The sequence below is a fragment of the Patiria miniata genome, unplaced genomic scaffold (assembly GCF_015706575.1).
Source record: "Patiria miniata isolate m_02_andy unplaced genomic scaffold, ASM1570657v1 HiC_scaffold_8, whole genome shotgun sequence".
Taxonomy (NCBI): domain Eukaryota; kingdom Metazoa; phylum Echinodermata; class Asteroidea; order Valvatida; family Asterinidae; genus Patiria; species Patiria miniata.
The window spans coordinates 1,960,967-1,978,828 of record NW_024037075.1 but is presented as its reverse complement, the minus strand read 5'-3'; the positions used below and the strand labels follow the sequence as shown (position 1 = coordinate 1,978,828).

Genomic DNA, 17,862 nt, shown 5'->3' with positions numbered 1-17,862 from the left:
TCAAATCTTACTTAGGATTTGAAACAGTGACGATGAATCACTTATCAAGTTGTCATCACACTTGTTGGAATTGATAGCGTTGCTCTAATAATATGGGGCTTGATGCTTTCAGTACAATCATGGAGAAATAATCCTCCTGGCTCATATAATCACACAGATAGCATCTCTGTATCAGAAAATACACACGGACCTTCCCACACAAACACACATGCCATACAGCAATAAAACACGGGGCAATCCCTCGAGTGACGTCATCCATACCAAGCCTGTTGAATAATCGGGTGTGTCTACGGTACAAGTCTCAGTGCTGTCTGTGCATTTCTCAACATCATCATGACGGGCAATGAGCTGGCTGGGTGGTGACGTCATCAAGCTCTTAACCTGTGACTGGGTCCCTGGCGGTGAATCACCAGTCATTATGCATAATTCTGTGGACATATATGGGCATGAGTCGACCAGAAATTAAAAACAAGGGCCAAACAGGAAGGGTGTTGATAACATACAGTTCTCGAGGCTATATTTTGGCAATGGCATGCTCACAAATGCTTCGGTAAACACAACTTTACCAGGAATGTAACCAATTCCTATTTATAAACAAGGATACCATACAAAAATTTAACAAATGGTTGCTCAATAATATTTGGAGAGACATAGAGATGACAACAATTAACACTTGAAAATCAAATAAATAGGCGAGTCGTCTTTGTTAACATAGAAAAGGACAAAATTTGTTTTTGAGACATGATCTTGAGATGAATATAGTAAATCTTGGTCATTGTACCACGCATAATTATGGAGGAAGAGCATGCATGACGCACCACGAAAGTGCAAAAATCTTGAGAGCTTTTTTGTTGTCATTGGAGGCCCAAAAAAGAGGAGAGTTGTGAAACTGGGGAAACAGTGTCTGTTTATAAAAACAATGCATGGTGGAATATCCGTCTTATATTCTCACAAAACTAATATGCCGAATGTTCTATCTGTTTAATCAAGAGAAACAAGGATTCAATATACAAGGAAATCAAATGACATGAGTCATCGAGAGCTTCACGGACTGCACAGCTCGGCAGAAAGCAGTCAACGCATCCATTATCCAAGAAAATAGACGAGAAATGACATGCAACTTCCCCGTATTTGTATCATTTGTTTCTTCTCGTTCTTCCATGCTAAATCTCATTTTACATCACGCTCTCAACTTGAAACTGGTGATGAATCTCTTAAGTCATGATAAAAAGTAAAGACCTTTAACTGAGTTTTTTTTAACTGAGACCTTTAAGTGGTGTGCACAATCACAAAGAAATTGCCAGTTGTTCAATTTTTTTTCCAGTTATGCAAGATTCAATATAAAGTCGAAGACTTTCGGGTTCAGTTTAGGTGTGGGTTATGTTTAATATTCAGGCAAATTATTTAAATTATGCATACAACAAGAAGGGCCTGATTGCCACTTAGCTACAGTTAGATCATGTAGGTAGCATGAGAGGGTAAGGTTTAGATGGTTAGACCATGGAGAAATGGTTAGACCATGGAGAAATTATTTCTCCATGGTTAGACCATGTAAATTGGCAAACCAATCATAATAGTTTGTGTCCGTCATTATCATAGATGAAGGTGTTGGCCATACGTCACATGCATGTACTTTGTGAATGTACGTCTCGTCATGTTCTAATCAATTTGTGGCGGAGTTGGGCGCTCGTCTTCATGTAGACTTGTTCAAGTTTGAAAGCTAAAACGGTGAATCTTTCTTGCAAGAACAACAGGTGGGCGATGTACGCTTTACACACAGGCCATAGAAACTGCTGCGCTTGTGCTACATTGTATATGGTGGCGTGGTGCACAATGCCCGCCTACATGTTTGTACATTGCACATGCTCACCATGGGACAATCAGCAAACCGTAAAAGGCAGTAACACAATGCAAAGGGCATAGAGCTAGGATTACTGTAGCTGTACATGCAGTAGGCCCACATGAGCTGGGAAACCATGACAGCAGGCACGGAAGGCATGTACATGTACATTTAAATATAAGATTAAGAAAACTGGACAGAACAGATGGGTCATCGCCGAACCATTATGAGTTTTGGCCGAACTATGCGCGGCAAGTTCGCTCCAAAGCCCACTGCTACAGCCTAGTACAGCCATGACTTCAGTTTAGCTTAGAATTTTCACTTCCAGATCTGATAGGCCAAAAATGAAGAATATTGAGTGATAATCGGGGCTTTTACAGGTTCGTTTCCTACCTCAGACCGTTGACCGATTTGAGCGATTCTTATTTCTAGTTCTTCGTGTTGTTTTATGCGCATGCGCCTTACTGGTGAATTTCCCACGCATATGATGGGGTAGAGCAATAAGTATAAATACTTATTAAAACCGCATATGAATGCCTACGGCCATACTACGTTGAATACACCGGTTCTCGTCCGATCACCGAAGTTAAGCAACGTCGGGCTCGGTTAGTACTTGGATGGGAGACCGCCTGGGAATACCGGGTGTTGTAGGCTTTTTAATTTTTTTTTAACTTACCAATTTTTAAAACACAGCTTTTTGGCCTATGTATAACAAATTAGTATTTATCTGTTAAAAATTTGGTGTTTTTGTTATCTGAAAAAATGCGTTTGTTTTTAAAAGCATGACTAAAGTTCACATGAAAGAAATTTCACAACTCAATTTACATTCATCTTATTAAATTAAATTTGAATAGATCATGATCAAAACTCTATAGCTTCTGGTATTTAATTAAACCACAGCGCAAGCGCAGTTCCGTTGTAGGTTGCGTAAGCTAAGTACCTGTCCTGCCTGTGAAATAAGTACCTATAAATATAAATTTTAATTGCCTACGACCATACTACGTTGAATACACCGGTTCTCGTCCGATCACCGAAGTTAAGCAACGTCGCGCTTGGTTAGTACTTGGATTGGAGACCGCCTGGGAATACCAGGTGCCGTAGGCTTTTTTTAAAATAATTATAATTACAAAATGTATCCTACTTCTAAATTACTGTACGCTCTCTCCAATGTTTTCTTTTGGACATACTTATGTTCTGCCACTGTTCTTATGACCGATTTTGTCACCGTGTTTAAGGTAGCTTGGGAAAGAATTTATTTCTGTAAGTATTTCACGATTTAGAGATCGATCCTGGTATGGTAACTTTTTATTGACTTCCGATCCAAGTTTTCTTTTGAATTGGTTTTGAATTTTTGAACATCATGTCTAAGTACCTAATTTACAGGGAGATATTTTCTGATTTTATCATAACACGTTTTCAGATCGGTCATGCTGATTTTTTAATTTCATCTGGTAAGTTTACGATCAGATTTTACCCAAAAGCAGTAAATCTTACACAACCACAGTATCGCAAAATCCGTTCGAGATTATATTTTTTTTCCAGTTTCCGCTGCTAATAAATTTCGATATGACAACTGTTGCTATAAACTGAAGCTATGCTACAGAGAAAAAAACACTATCAGTCTAGATAGTCACCAAACTCCACAATATATTATAGTGTATGAAATATCATTCTAAGAAAATGTTCATGACTTTAAAATGGCGGCCGGCCTGGATACAGTGGCCAAAACAAAATGCCTTCGTAATCAGCGAACACTGTCAGTGCATGCGTTGAATAATTGCAGCCTAGCGAAGCAATGACATCAATCTGCTCAGTCACTGCTTCCGCAGATAAGCAGGATCGGTTTATAATGAGGAAAGACATCAGATTCAACATGTCCTTATCATCAGAAATCTCCCGTTCACATGAGCACAGCTATACAATTTGCAGGTGTTTATTTCATACTTTCAATTCCTTTTTATAGATCCATGTAGTTACTCAGATAAAAATCTAGACTGTCGTTAACGGCAATACATGCAATTACGTGTCACAACCAATTGAAATGGGTTAATTCAAAATCGACGAATCAGCTAATATAAAAATTCCCGCCAAATTCAGAGGTCTGTAAACCATAGCATTCATGCATTCGAATGCGAGCAACCCGAAACCGAACTATAAATGTTCAGAGAATGAGGCTTCAAGCATTGAAGTCCTTTGAAACTGAATGATGAAATTAAATCTCTTTATCGTAATTTTATACCCTTTTACGGATAGACCGGAAGTGTGCAGTAATAGTATACGTGGCTCAAGTTGCATTCTGGGATAGGTTGCGTAACAAATGAGGAAAAGCAGTGCAGTGCATGATTATCCCACAATGCAGAACAACATGTACCATCACTGCACACTTCCGGTCTATAAACTATGCATATAGGTTTGTTGGATTTTAGTCCAAACTGACATTAATATCACAAGCACGCCAATTTGTTCAGCGGAGTGACTGGGCAACATGGCGGCCCCCATCTACCGGGATGATTTGCCCGGTCGTGAAGCTTGCCTCGTCCGAGACTAGGAACGCCACGCACCGGGCGATGTCCTCAACGGTACACGCTCGGCCCAAAGGGTGCCATCGCTTTCCCTCTTCTTCTAACTGAAGGGGGAAGGGAGTTGAAAAGGATCAATCAATAAAAATACTTGTAAATACTTTCTAATAAATTATGAAATATGGGTGGAATGTATCTTTTCTTGTAGAAAATGGTTTAATATATACACGAAAATACCAAAATGTTGGCCATTACACCCGTTCGAATCTCAAAACTGTACGACGCATGATGGTTTTAAAAAGCACTTTTGAAATACATGTGTGTAACTTTATTAGAATCCATGAATGTGGTGTAAAGAAACGCAAACAAACGCATAGCGAGGTCATTCACCTTATAGAGGGCGCTCTAACAAATGCTCGTGATTAATATAAGTAAAAGTTATGTGATGGCGCCTTTACTATGGGCTTTTTAACTTGAAAACTTACATTGTCGTCGGTAGGGTTCCAATTGGGGGCAGCCTTCTTATAGAGGGGAGTCACCGTCAGGCCGGGGCTGAAAAATAAAAATAAGCAACGAGAAGGCGATGTAATTATCGAAACATAGCTCATAATGTTCTGTGCACATCGTCTTATCTCGTTCAGTTAATTATATTTCGCGAAATCCATTTTTGTCCTACCTCACAGCGTTGACTCTAATCTGCTTCGGAGCAAGCTCTGCGTATCAAAGACCAGACAAATGAAATTACTCATTAATACCATTATAAACTCTTTGCCATTTTTGCTAAACAGTACTGAACAAGATTTAAGAGGTTTTGATGATAACAAATAGCGGCCAAATTGAAAATGCCGTGGTCTGTAAATACATGTACATTGGACTTAATAAAAAGGAAACACGAAAAAATAATTGGATTTATGAGTGTCACCAGATTGTCTATCGACTCACCAATTGCAACTGTTTTCGTAAAGTGGTCCACCGCAGCCTTGGTCATCCCGTAGCCAAGTAACCCCGGAGACTACAATGGTACAAACAAAATGGATAATCTCAAGCTATTTAACAGCCGAGCATGAGGAAACGAAAATGCCTGTCTCGTCTTCGTCTAACTTTCTTTTTGTCAGTACACGATAATCGACAAATTCCATTCAGTTTAGTAAGAAGAAGAAAGCGGAAAGTTTCTCACCGCTCGACGGCTAGATGTGCTGGATATGTTAACGATAGATCCTGGAAATAATTGGAAGATATAACACTTTATTCGGCAAAAAAAAATACAAGTCAGACAAAAATGTAGTTCAGGAAAAATACACACAGTTATAACAATAAAAACATAATGTCTCTTAAATAAAACACTGGCAGCCTATCCGCTCCGTTCACAAGTACCCCCTCACCGGCAAAGAGAGTACAGTCGGGAGTGACCATTGATCTCCATATACACAATATGGAGAAACCCACAAACTCAAGTAGGTACTGAAAACCCAATCCATGATATTGGCCCAGGCGGGAATCGAACCTGGGTCACAGCGGTGGAAGGCGAGGAGCGCCACTTAGCCTACGGAACGTACCGACACACCAACCTGGCACAATAAATTGTCAATGGCCTGCCGCTAATACATAATTAAAAATAATGATACTAGTTTTAAAACAATTTTTCGCTCATCGAGTACAGAAGTTTGGCAACATGATTACGAACCTTTTGTTTTAGCAAGATGAGGGGTGGAATGCTTCGTAACCAGGAAAAGAGTACGGAGGTTGCCGGCCACCAGCGAATCTAACTGGTCCACCGTCATCTCTTCTAGACTGCCATATGCCAAGACGCCAGCACTGTTTACCTAAATTAGAACAATATTGGATAAAAATCAAATTGTACTCGATATGATTTGGCTATGTGTTCCATGTTTTGGTTTTTGCTTAAGAATTGTTACTCGATTCCTAAAAGATGAAATTGCAACACTCACCAAAATGTTGACTTTCTGGAATTTCTCGATGCTCTTTTTTAACAATTCTTTCACATCCTTCTCATTCCCCAGATCTGCTTTTACCACTAAAATCTATACCAAAAAGGTGGGTTAAAAAAGGAAGACGATTTTATGAGTAATGCACAAAATTATTTCAACTCGTCACCTCTTGATTGTTATTCATATAAAATCTAATAATTATGGGGACACACTTAACCGTTGAGGACGCTACATAGAATTGTTGATCGCTTGCGTGCTACTGCATGACAAGCCTCTACAGATGGGTCATGGCGAGGTTATTGAGACAGAACATGTAAGGAAATAACGATTCTCAGCAAAATTACTCTCTTAATCTAAATTCATCTAAAATACACGTTGTATTTGCCTTTGCTGTTTAATATTTTTGGGCGCGTTAACAACAATAACATGTCACAGATTTAGTAACTTGATTATGGTTTGAATGGTTCACTTTCAAAATCAATGTCAATATTTGTAAATTTTGATTTAAAGCAACATGTAAAAGTAAGTCACTAAATTTAACTTCACGTCTCTTTGCATACTGGGCCCAAAACGGCGTCTTTATTGATAGAGCGACCTCAATGACATGTTGACTACCATTATATGCATCAAGACCTGTAGATCCCATCATGCATTTGAACTCCAACAAACAACAAACCTTGTCTTCATCCAGGCCCCTGTCCACACATTCCGCCTGCACGAGTCGGAGGTTTTCTTCGTTGCGACCCACGAGTACCAGCGAACAGCCTAGGATGGCAAGATGGCGCGCGATGCCCGCACCTATTCCAGAACTGGCTCCTACAGTGTCAATATAAGCAGGGCAAAATGACCAATAACACACAACTGTACACCAATGTTATAAAAATCATAATTATTCATTTGAAATCGAGAGAATTAATACAGTTTCACGAGGTAACTCTGAATGTAAGGATTATAACTAATGTAATGTCATAAATGTTGCTTGCAAAATGCGAGGTAAACACGAATGGAAAAGCCACATGAATTAATTGGGAAAAAACACGTTAATTGCAGTAGTTGGTTTCTGTTGATACCTCATCAAATGCTATTTTTTGCCTTGTTTATAACAGCTGAGAGCTGGAATCATATACGCGCAAAGTTGATTTTGCATGTACGCCAACACATGAAACTACTTCTTTTGATCTTCACACCATGAATTCCATGTCCAAATTTATAACGAAGCAAAAGTATGGCTTTACGTACCTGTGACGATAGCGACTCTTCCATTCAAGAAACAACTCATTTTTTTCAAGATTTCTTGTCGACACCGCTTTCAGAAGACAAAAAAGAAGCTGTCTAATGGAAGATCCAAATGGGCCTATAAATATTTCCCGCCAAATTCGCAAATGCTACGATACAGTATGGCAGAGCAGACGATAAACAAACGCTATCCAATCATTCAAAGCGAAAAAAAATAATAACAATTTATGGAGTTCCGCAACGCCAGACGATATGCATTGACATCTACATACCCAAAGTGAATAACATTGAAAGCGTTCTTAAGCATGTAGTTTTAGCGGGTTACCAGCAGAAAAACAAAAACGGATCACAAAGTGCCCGCTTGCTGTATGAAAACCAGCAATTACTTATTTAGCACAGTCGAATACATTATGTTTCAAGGCGTGTATAGGGTCAGTTGCAGTAACCAAAAAGAAACGTACCAAATTATTATTAAAAAAAACCCAAATAACATGGATTAAAAATCGTACTGGCACTAAACACCCCGTCAAATGATTTCGTCTGGTTGCTGTCATTATTTTAAAAGAAATCAAGAAAATGTGGGTGATTTCAAACGATCAATTAGTTGACTGATTTTTTTGGAAATGTTAGTGTGCATAATGCATGTGTACAAACTCTACAGAGTGGAGCAAAAAGAAGGAAGCCCACTTTGACAGGAATTTTAACATACTTATCTTATTTGAACCTTTTTTAAAAATAATTTTTCACCATACATAGTGAAAAAATGTGATTTCCAACGCGGATCAATCGTAGGTGATTTCCAACGATCAAATAGTTGACTTATTTTTTGTAAATTTAAAAAAAAAAATGTTTAAAAAAATTGCAAGAACAGTGTTACTATAATAATTTGAATACAAGTTACCAGAATCACTTTCTCCCGTGTAAGTCTGTTGTATACACTGTTGTCCACGTGTTGTATATATTTTGTTTGTCTTCAAATCAAGCTCTGGAGCTCAGTCAAGCGGATGGAATAAGCCATCCGTGGACAAACAGATTTGGCACATGAAATTTTTAAACTACCATATCTCTGTGGCAAAATATGCATTTGTTTCGTCACTTTGTTTTAAAGATCAATATTTTAATACCATAAAATTGAATTGTCAAAACAATGCTCAACATGTAGGTGAAAATTGCTGTCAAAAGTGGGTTTCCTTCTTTATGCACCACCCTGTAGATAGACGTCTTGGACTAAGACTGCTACACGGTACTCTTGTACAGTGCAAAAGGCAAACAGGGAACGAACAAAAGTCGGTTGACAATCGAAATCTGACAGATGGTTCAACGATTCCCGACCTTGGTAGCTGCGAGTACGTCAGAACTGAATTGAGAAATTATTTTGTTTTGTCTCCAAAGTTCCAGTAGGCCGCTGCTATTTGTGGGAACTATGAAAACACATTGTTCATTATTACGTGTGTATTCGGCATGGGACTAAAGGCACACACCCTTGATTCGCCACTCGGAGTTTGCGCAACGATAAGCACGTGATTTGATTTGGCCAATGGCGGTGCAGTATGGGGTACATCAGGTTAAGGAAACAACTTTAATATTACCCAAACCTAATGGTTAGACGGCACTCTCCATATGGGCATGGTTGGCCGACGTTGCATGCAGACAAAATACTGAACTAACTTCAACAATCTCACGGAAAAGAAATAAAGATGGCAACCTATCCGATGCTACTGGTAAGTTTGTGCGTGTTTATGACCGCGCTCGCAAAAGCCGATTTCCAAACATGCTGCCCTACCAGCTTGACGTACGCCATCGACTCCTTAAACGACGACCAAATGCAGCAGTTCCAGACCAAAAGCGCGTTCATCCAAGAACTGGAACGGAACCCGATGTTACTGCTGAATGACACAAATCAGAGAGAAATCGTACATCTGACCGAAGCTCAGGAGGAGCAGATGCTGAAGAATTTCCCCCAGTTGTTCCGTAGCCCCGAGGCTTTCGCCCAGTCCCAGGCAACAAGTGAAGTGGTCACCGTGCTGGGCGGCGGCAGCACCCGTAAGCGTCGACAGGCTTCTGGTGCCCGAATATGTCCGCCACAGTCGCTATCGCACCCTCTCACGCTGGTCAGAAGTCACAGTGGCGACATCGTCCAATTAGGACAGGCAAGTACAAATGACGAAATGACTTAAAGACATGAGCAATATATTAGAGGTCATCCCATAATTATTATTTGAGATGTTTGTGGAAACATTTATCTGCAATAAGCCCGATGTTGGCGATGGTGTAGTTTCGGGCCCCTCTTTCGGGGGGCATACATACCCAATACCTAAAAAAAAAAAAAGAACTAGAGCTTGGCGTTTGTTGTTACAAACGCAGAGTGGTCGGGTAGACAACTATTTTATGAAACACTGTCCAGTTAAGTTATGAATATTTTTTACGAAAATACTAACAAAACGAACAGCGTAATAAGTGCACTGATTCTACTTTCCGAGTTTCTGTCTTGCCTTTTTTCAAGACGAAGACGCGCGCAGCGATCTATTTCAGTCGTACGGGACAGTACTTCTCAGACTTTCTCAGAGTCTACGTACTAATAACTGGACATGTACATGTACGCCCGCGAAAAGCAAACGAAAAGCCAGGCTACGTTCAGCTGGCGTGCGCGCCGTATGCCGTGGCCTAACGGCGACGCGCTATGCTTTCATTGAATTTTTGAGCGACGGACTACTATTAGGGTATTTTTGTCGGCGGTGGGTCACGTGTGTGAACAATTAGACAAGCCACGAACCTGGCACAATTGACGTCAATGTTTAAGCTATCATTCAATGGACAATTCACGATTATATCTCTCAGGATTGATTTATTTTTGAAGAATAGAAGGTCTTTTCGTTGTAACTTCCGGTCTGATGACGTCATCAACTTCAAACTTCACACATGTGTTGTTTGCACGGAGGTCATTATATATACCAGTTTTCAGGTGATTACAAAACACTTCGCCCCAGACATCTATTGAAACTGCATTTTGGACAATCTTAAACCTGCCGCTAGAGGGCGGTCGAGAATTTCATGACGTCACCGGTACAAGTTTTGAAGAATATTGTCTGGCCAGAGACTAACACCGTTGAAAGCAAGTTCATATCTATTACCAATTTTAAATAATAATCCAGTAATAAGCCGCTTCCGGTTTCGACCGGAAGCAAGGGTCAATGTGATTTTACGTACACGTTAAAAAATAAAGACCTTAATTTACTCTATCACTTGCCGCAAACAGCAAGACGACAGATCTCATTATTGATTTTATATAGATTTTTAAAGATAAAAAAAATCAAAGTTTAATTGCTTGTCACGTGACACCTGATAACGTCATCATGCCATCATTGTTCTGGCACAATCTTAGCATTAAGGTGTTTGCTTGGTGTTACTTTGATGAAGATGCCTCATTGAAAAGTGGCCAAAAAGGTCCCTTGAAAAAGAAGGGCACAAAGTGGAAAAATTGTGTACAAAGTCAACGGGCTTAAATAAATATTCAAAATTTCATAATAAATCACATGATGACGTCATCATTGCGTCTATCTTCGCCAACGACCTTTGCTATATGTTCTTTGACTTTGTTAAGTTTCAATGTCATAATGAGTGTGCTTTATGACTAAAATGCTAACGAGAAAAATCGTGCACATAGTCTATGGGATTTGTTATAGAGGACAAAGCGTCTTGAGCACAAGACTAGGCGCCACGTGTTTGGCCCCTTGTTTTATAGCTCTATGGTTCCAACAAGCATGACGACGATGAAATAATGGATCTCCACTGAATGCATGTACAATGGATGTCCTGTACCCATTGTACATGCATTGTACTCACGCACACCCAGCTCTACGCTTTCATTGCATTTTTGAGCGACGGACTACCGTTAGGGTATTTTTTGTCGGCGGCGGGTCACGTGTGTGAACAATTTGACAAGCCACGCACCTGGCACAATTGACGCCACTGATTAATCTATCATTCAATGGACAATTTAAGATTATATCTCTCACGATTAATTTTTTTTTCAATTTTTGAAGATTAAAAAGTCTTTTCGTTGTAACTTCCGGTCTGATGACGTCATCGGCTTCAAACTTCACACATGTGTTGTTTGCATGAAGGTCATCATATATACCAATTTTCAAAAGATTACAGCAAACTTCGCCACAGACATCTGTTCAAATGCATTTTGGACATTTTTCAACATTTTAGCGCCGCTAGAGGGCGCTCTAATATTCCATGTTACAGTCTCGAAAAGTACTTTCTTGCCGAAGACTAACATCGTTGAAAGCACGTTCATATCTTTTACCATTTTAAAATTACAAGGCACTTCCGGGTTCGACCGGTTTAGACTGGAAGTAAGGGTCGTATGATTTGACACCCACGAAGTAAATTGAAGACCCAGTATTATTCTATTGACTGCCGTTAAAAACAAGTTCCGGTCTCTCACGGTTGATTTTATATCGATTTGTAATGATTAAAAAAAATAGAAACACTAAATTGCTTGTAATTTGATACCCGATGACGTAATCATGACGTCAGGACAATACGCACTTCTCGGGATCAGGGTCGATATGTGTTCGAAGTTCAAGTTTATATCTTGAACGGTTTAGGAGTAAAGTCGTGGAGAATTATTGTCCGGAAAAAGAAAGAAAGAAAGAAAGAAAGAAAGAAAGATTAATCGGAACAATTCTAGACAGTGGTCGGGTTGTGCCCGACCACTCAACTAGAGGTTCGCGTTTGTTGAGTTACAAACGCAGAGTGGTCGGGCTGGCATATTTTCTTGTGTTTACAATGACTTTATGGTAATTGAACTGCACAATACTCCTCCAATTACCCTGCATCCATTACCCTGTGTTTTTCACAAAGAAAATCACACAACCTGCAGTTTAACTTGTTGCTTTACCTCGACAAAACGTGTAGGTCTATCAGGAAGCGCACATCTGGTGCTGCATGGATGGCTACTCAAGCATACAACCAGTTAAGACTATTGGTAGACTTGCCGGAGCCTCTACCGTCGTTGGAGTTTATGCAACATATGCTAATCATATCATAAAATGGCTTTTATGTTTTTTTCTTTTGCATGGGCATAATAAAATTCTGCACTGACTTTACGACAGAAACGTTTGTGGCTACACGCTGTGGAAATATTAATTTTCAGCATTCAGATATGTGAGGAAAACTGGTGAGGCGCGATTTCAATCGGTTATGGAAAGAAATCTTGTTTTCCTTTTATTTGAGGCTAATTTCTATATTTTGAATTCACCTAACTTTGACCTTTTATAATATATGTGTATGTAGTAAAATGCTTCCGCTTTTGAGCTATATTCAGTTTTTATTGCACTTCCGGTAACACCGGAAGTAAAGGTCAAGCAGTTTTGTGTCTGGGGGACAAGAAATGTTCCTCACGGCATAGTCTACAACCTCACGAAAAAACGAACACGATACTCTATTTAGTTCAAAAGATATATGCAAACTATTTTGTCAAAATTTGCCCTTAAATCGCTTGTAATTTGATACTTGATGACGTCATGATGGCATTACAAAAATTAAAACATCTTCGTAACAAGGTACAAGTTCACACAAGGTTTTGTGATCATACCATAAACCGTTCGGAAGAAATTTTGCTTTGTTTTGATTTCAAGCTAACTTCTTCATTTTGAATTCACCTAACTTTGACCTTCCGGTAGCCCCGGAAGGAAAGGTCAAACGACTTTGACTTTAAATCAAAAATGTTTATCAAGGTATTGTCCATCAGATCATAAAATATGAACGTGATCGTTCATTTTGTTCATGAGTTATAATTGACGGAAAATTGTCATATTTTGACCAAAAATCGCTTGTAATTTCGTCGCTTTGGTCACGAAGTGACAAAAACCTCGAAAATCAATAATTATTCGATTTTGAGTTTTACTAGCCATTTTATTATAGTTGTCTCAAGGAACAACTTGACCGAGTTTGACAAGATGTGTCCTGCTCCTCACCTTTTATGCTCGGCCACAGGGACTAAGTTAGACTTAATTCTGCTTATAGGGGTGGATCATAATTTGGCTTCGAGGGGAAGGGTGAGCTATCACGGGGATGGGGGTGAGGTGTTAGCAACTAGTGTCTGTCCCATTTCTTTTGCGGCTTAAAGAGGGTTTGACCGCCTTACACCCTCTTATATAATTATCAGCGTCAGGGCATTGGAAATAACCCCTCAAATTCTGTCTCGTCTTATTTTCAGCCGAGTGGTGTCAAACAGTGGCTCTTCAAAGAAGACTGCGAAAGCACGAGTCCTAACATCGTGGGAGTTCAGTGCGGGGTTGTCAGTCGTCACGTGCCGGCCCTCTTCATAAATCTCAGCGAGATCGAGCGCACTGGTGGAAGCAGTGAGGACTTCGACTTCAACGACGTTGTCGTACAAAGCTGCGTTACTATCCAACTGTAGACTTGGCTTGTTATTTTTTCTTTTTCGGATAGGTCTATTTCTTCCGATTTTTTTTTCTGGATCCAGGGAGGGCCAGTCTAAAGTTCTCTTTGCGCCTGAGCTGACTCATTGACAGCTTCACTCACTGACTGCCACTTAGCGTGGCCACTCATAGAAAACCCAAGACGACCAGACAAATTCCCAAGATTTCCCAAGACCTCAGAATTATTTATCAAAACAGCAGAAAATATCGTATTTTTACGTGTATGTGGCTCATGGAGCGCTGGAAACTGAAGATGATGGGGATGGGGATGGGGATGATTACAGATGACGACGAAGTCTCACCTTGGCCTTGTCCAAAAAAATAGAAATGGGATTATCCCGTAACACCTGTCCAATGAATGGGCTAAATCCAATCCATTGTGCCCAGACCACATGCATGGAAAGACTTCCAGTGAGTAATCATTCTGAATCGATTTAGTATTATGATTTTGTGGAGGAGTCTTGGACCAGCTTATACTGAGATTGCCTTGTCTTGTTTTAAACGCACTTAAAACAACCTTCTTACTTCCTTAATTAAGTATATTAAGCCATGAACTCCTGATTACCGTCGTACAATTGTTTTCTTTTACCGCAGATAGCTTCACCAAGTTTACGGGATCGTCTGGCCGGAGCGGCTAGATGCTGACATTATACATGTACAGGGTGAGTCAAAAAAAAGAGCGGAACCCAAACCCCCGAAAAATATATTTCATATTTAAAAAAAATATGTAGCACCAAAAATAATAATGACTGGAACGCCAATTTCATAAGCTACTTTTAGATGAAAAGAATACTGAAATTGCTCAATCCGTTCAAAGAATATCACCATTCAAACGCAACGACCCTAAAACCTTTCTCGTCCTAAAAAGCAATTTATTGTTTGTTTTGACTGTTTGGAACAACAAAGAAAATGACACAGAATACTTGTTTCAACAACTGTCACCACCTGTAGTGCACAATATCTTTATTAAAAACCCCGGTTAGGCAAACAATAGGCCTATCATTTATAAAATCGACTTTTTTTAAAAAAGACGGGCCTTCAAAAGGACTTTGTTGAATATTTAAACGTTTAAACTGAGATTTTATCGCTGGTGATGTTTGTAAAGACAATCGTGACGACGATTCTTGAAATCGCATTTTTTGACGAGACAGATTTTTGGGCCATTGTGTTTAAATGGTGATATTCTTTGAACGGATTGACCGATTTCAGTAATTTTTTCATCCAAAAGTAACTTATGAAATTGGCTTTCCAGTCATAATTATGTTTGGTGCTACAACTTTTTTTAAACATGAAATATACTTTTTGGGGTTTGGGTTCCGCTCTTTTTTACTCACCCCGTATATGGGCATGGAACCGGCCAGTCGACCCAGGAAGCTCGGTGGTCGAATGGTAATTTGTGTGGGTTCGAGTCACACAACAGACTGCCACATGTTTGAAAAGCACTGAGCAAACGATGTTTGTGTAAAATTACGTATGATGTCACAAGGGCAAAACCTGTTTGGGGGGGGGGGGGGGGGGGGGGTCATCAAGTTACGCCTGTGTACAGGGTTCGGAGTTACGGTCTTTGATTTCTATATTATACACTTTTAGGTGAACATTGGTGACGTCAACCAGTCAATCTCAAAAGATTTGTAGTTATTTTGTGATTCAATGTCGCACGCAATTTAAACAGTAAATTGGAAGTAACTCAATCAATGCTTATTACCAAGACAATGGTTGCATTTCCGCCTGTTTTTTTTCAACTGAGACAGGTCGATCGATCATAACTGAAAACTAATTTTGGCAAAGTGGCAGCATCAGCCACCTGTGAACATTCACTCATCTGGTGTGTTTATGTAATGTGCAAAATACAGTCTCAAAAAGCAGGCAGCCTGAGGTATATCGGTTTTTCAATGGCCAGATTATTTTCTGTTTAATGCACTTTCTCTTTCACGAAGGTTACATGACGCTTTGCTCACGAAGTGACAAAAACCTCGAAAATCGATAATTATTCCATTTTCAGTTTTACTAGCCATTTTATTATAGTTGTCTCAAGGAACAATTTGACCAGGTTTCAAGGCAAAATATCGTTTACTTTCTTAATTATTGTAAACAAACAATTGACAAAAAGCCTGAAATCGGTGATTTTCATTTTTACGAAGTGTAAAAAAAATGTAAAATGTTCTCACGAAGTGACAAAAAGTCGCCTCGTAAGCAGGGCTGGAGGAATTATACATTGGTCTACACGCGGCAGGATGGGAGCATACCCGCGCGCGCGAACGATGTAGAGAAACATAGATATCCGGTTCGTTAGTAAAAACGTCATACACGCGCGCGCCCAACTGATTACTAGCGCCCATTGGCTACAAACGCTCGAGCTGCGTTAACTTCCGGTTCCAATCATGCAGAAAGTGCTGGAAGTGACGTCACACTAACGAACCGGATAGATCGCTTGCAGACGCGATCGATAATTGACGCGCGAAGGTGCGCGACGCCATGTTGTGGGACAAAATGAGCATGGATAGATATACGCTTGTCCCACAACATGGTGTCGCGCGCCTTCGCGCGTCGATTATCGAACGCGTCTGCAAGCGGTCTATAGAATAAAAAGACAAAGAACAGACGCGCGCGCGCTCAACTGTCGCGCGTGACGCGCAAAAGTAACATGTTTGTTGCGTCGAAAGAAGTACAAATATTAAAGTAAAGCCTCCGCGATTCATGATCCCACGAAGTGACAAAAACTGTGTACAAAGTAATTGGCAAAATATGGGACCCAAAGTATTGATGTTCTCACGAAGTGCAAAAAAGTTTAATTACTGTTTAATTACGAACTATTTTTAACAAACAACTATGAATTAACAAAGAACAAATCATATCCTATCGGACAATGCAAACATTTCCGAATTCTGTTACTGCAAAGTGGTCGAAGATGTCTTTTGAAAAAATTAATAACTTCAAATGCGATTATCTCAAGATCAACTTTTGTCCAATTTTGAGGTTTATGTCACTTCGTGAGCAAAACGACGATGTAATCTGGCTACAATAGAAAAATAAATGCACGACTGACTTGACGCAAATATACCGCGCCTAGTCAGTAACGTTTTGAAAAGCCTGTCCCTATTTTTAACAAAGAAAACCATTATGATTTATGCCACACTGAGCACAAAAGAAGAGGCGGTTTCGGTCGGGGTTATTTCATTGCGTACACGAAAATTGTGCCTCGACCTCTAAGCTGTTATATTTTTTGTTGGAAGCATTTCGCGAGCATTGTGCAAATGTTAAAAGCAGAAATTACTGTCGAGTGTCTCTGTGATTAACATTGAATAAAAAAATCGTAATTGTTACTCGATTTGGCGATCATGAAGGTTGCTAGTGTACTTGGACATTTGTTGGTCCTCCTCACGCTGACTGGGGGAGTGTTGTCTGTTTGTTGTCCTTCCTGCGGCACGCGGTCCATCACCAGACTGAACGTGACCCAGCTGCAGCAGGTCGAGGACAACCGCGCGTTCATCGAGGAGTTGGACGCGAACCCCGACCTGCTGTACAGCAGCGAGTACCAGCGGGAGGTGGTCACCCTGACCAGGAAGCAGGAGTACGAGATCCTGCGCAATTTCCCAGAGGTCTTCCTGACAGAGCGGGCGTACATGGAGTCCAAGCAAGGCCTGGGCACGATCACCACGCCGAACAAGACTGTCACCCGTAGGCGCCGGTCGCCCAGTAGCGATACGGAACCGGTCATTCTAGTGCGGAAAGCCGGCGGACAGGTGGTCCACATGGGCGTCGCGAGGGGGGGGGGGGGGCAAGGGGGCGCTTGCCCCCCCCCCCCCCCCCGGAAAAGCAAAAAAAAAAAAAAAAAAAAAGGAAGGAAAAAAAAGAGAAAAAAA

The 17,862-nt window shown here is 40.3% G+C and overlaps 1 protein-coding gene and 2 non-coding genes across 3 annotated transcripts; 2 read left to right on the top strand and 1 right to left on the bottom strand.

Moving 5' to 3' along the window:
- The first annotated feature begins 2,375 nt into the window (after nt 1–2,375).
- LOC119719851 lies at nt 2,376–2,494 on the top strand. Its single transcript, XR_005270007.1, has one exon. It is a non-coding gene; the product is annotated as a 5S ribosomal RNA (ribosomal RNA).
- Nucleotides 2,495–2,825: 331 nt separating this feature from the next.
- Nucleotides 2,826–2,944, top strand: LOC119719852. The gene has a single exon (XR_005270008.1). It is a non-coding gene; the product is annotated as a 5S ribosomal RNA (ribosomal RNA).
- A 402-nt stretch (nt 2,945–3,346) lies between these two features.
- LOC119719777 (3-oxoacyl-[acyl-carrier-protein] reductase FabG-like) lies at nt 3,347–7,852 on the bottom strand. The gene is made up of 9 exons (XM_038189265.1): nt 7,548–7,852; nt 6,985–7,124; nt 6,309–6,401; nt 6,044–6,182; nt 5,537–5,577; nt 5,302–5,371; nt 5,036–5,072; nt 4,845–4,911; nt 3,347–4,466 (listed from the first exon to the last, which is right to left on the bottom strand). Exons 1-9 carry the CDS (start codon nt 7,585–7,587, stop codon nt 4,305–4,307), a joined length of 789 nt encoding a protein of 262 aa, XP_038045193.1. The 5' UTR covers nt 7,588–7,852; the 3' UTR covers nt 3,347–4,304.
- Nucleotides 7,853–17,862: the final 10,010 nt, after the last annotated feature.

Excerpts from the sequence above, each read along its gene's own strand:
- LOC119719777 (XM_038189265.1), bottom strand. The coding sequence starts at position 7,587 with ATGAGTTGTTTCTTGAATGGAAGAGTCGCTATCGTCACAG. Across the intron at positions 7,125-7,547 it reads AAGAGTCGCTATCGTCACAG|GAGCCAGTTCTGGAATAGGT; the intron begins GTACGTAAAGCC and ends TTGACACTGTAG. Across the intron at positions 5,073-5,301 it reads TACGAAAACAGTTGCAATTG|AGCTTGCTCCGAAGCAGATT; the intron begins GTGAGTCGATAG and ends TTTGATACGCAG.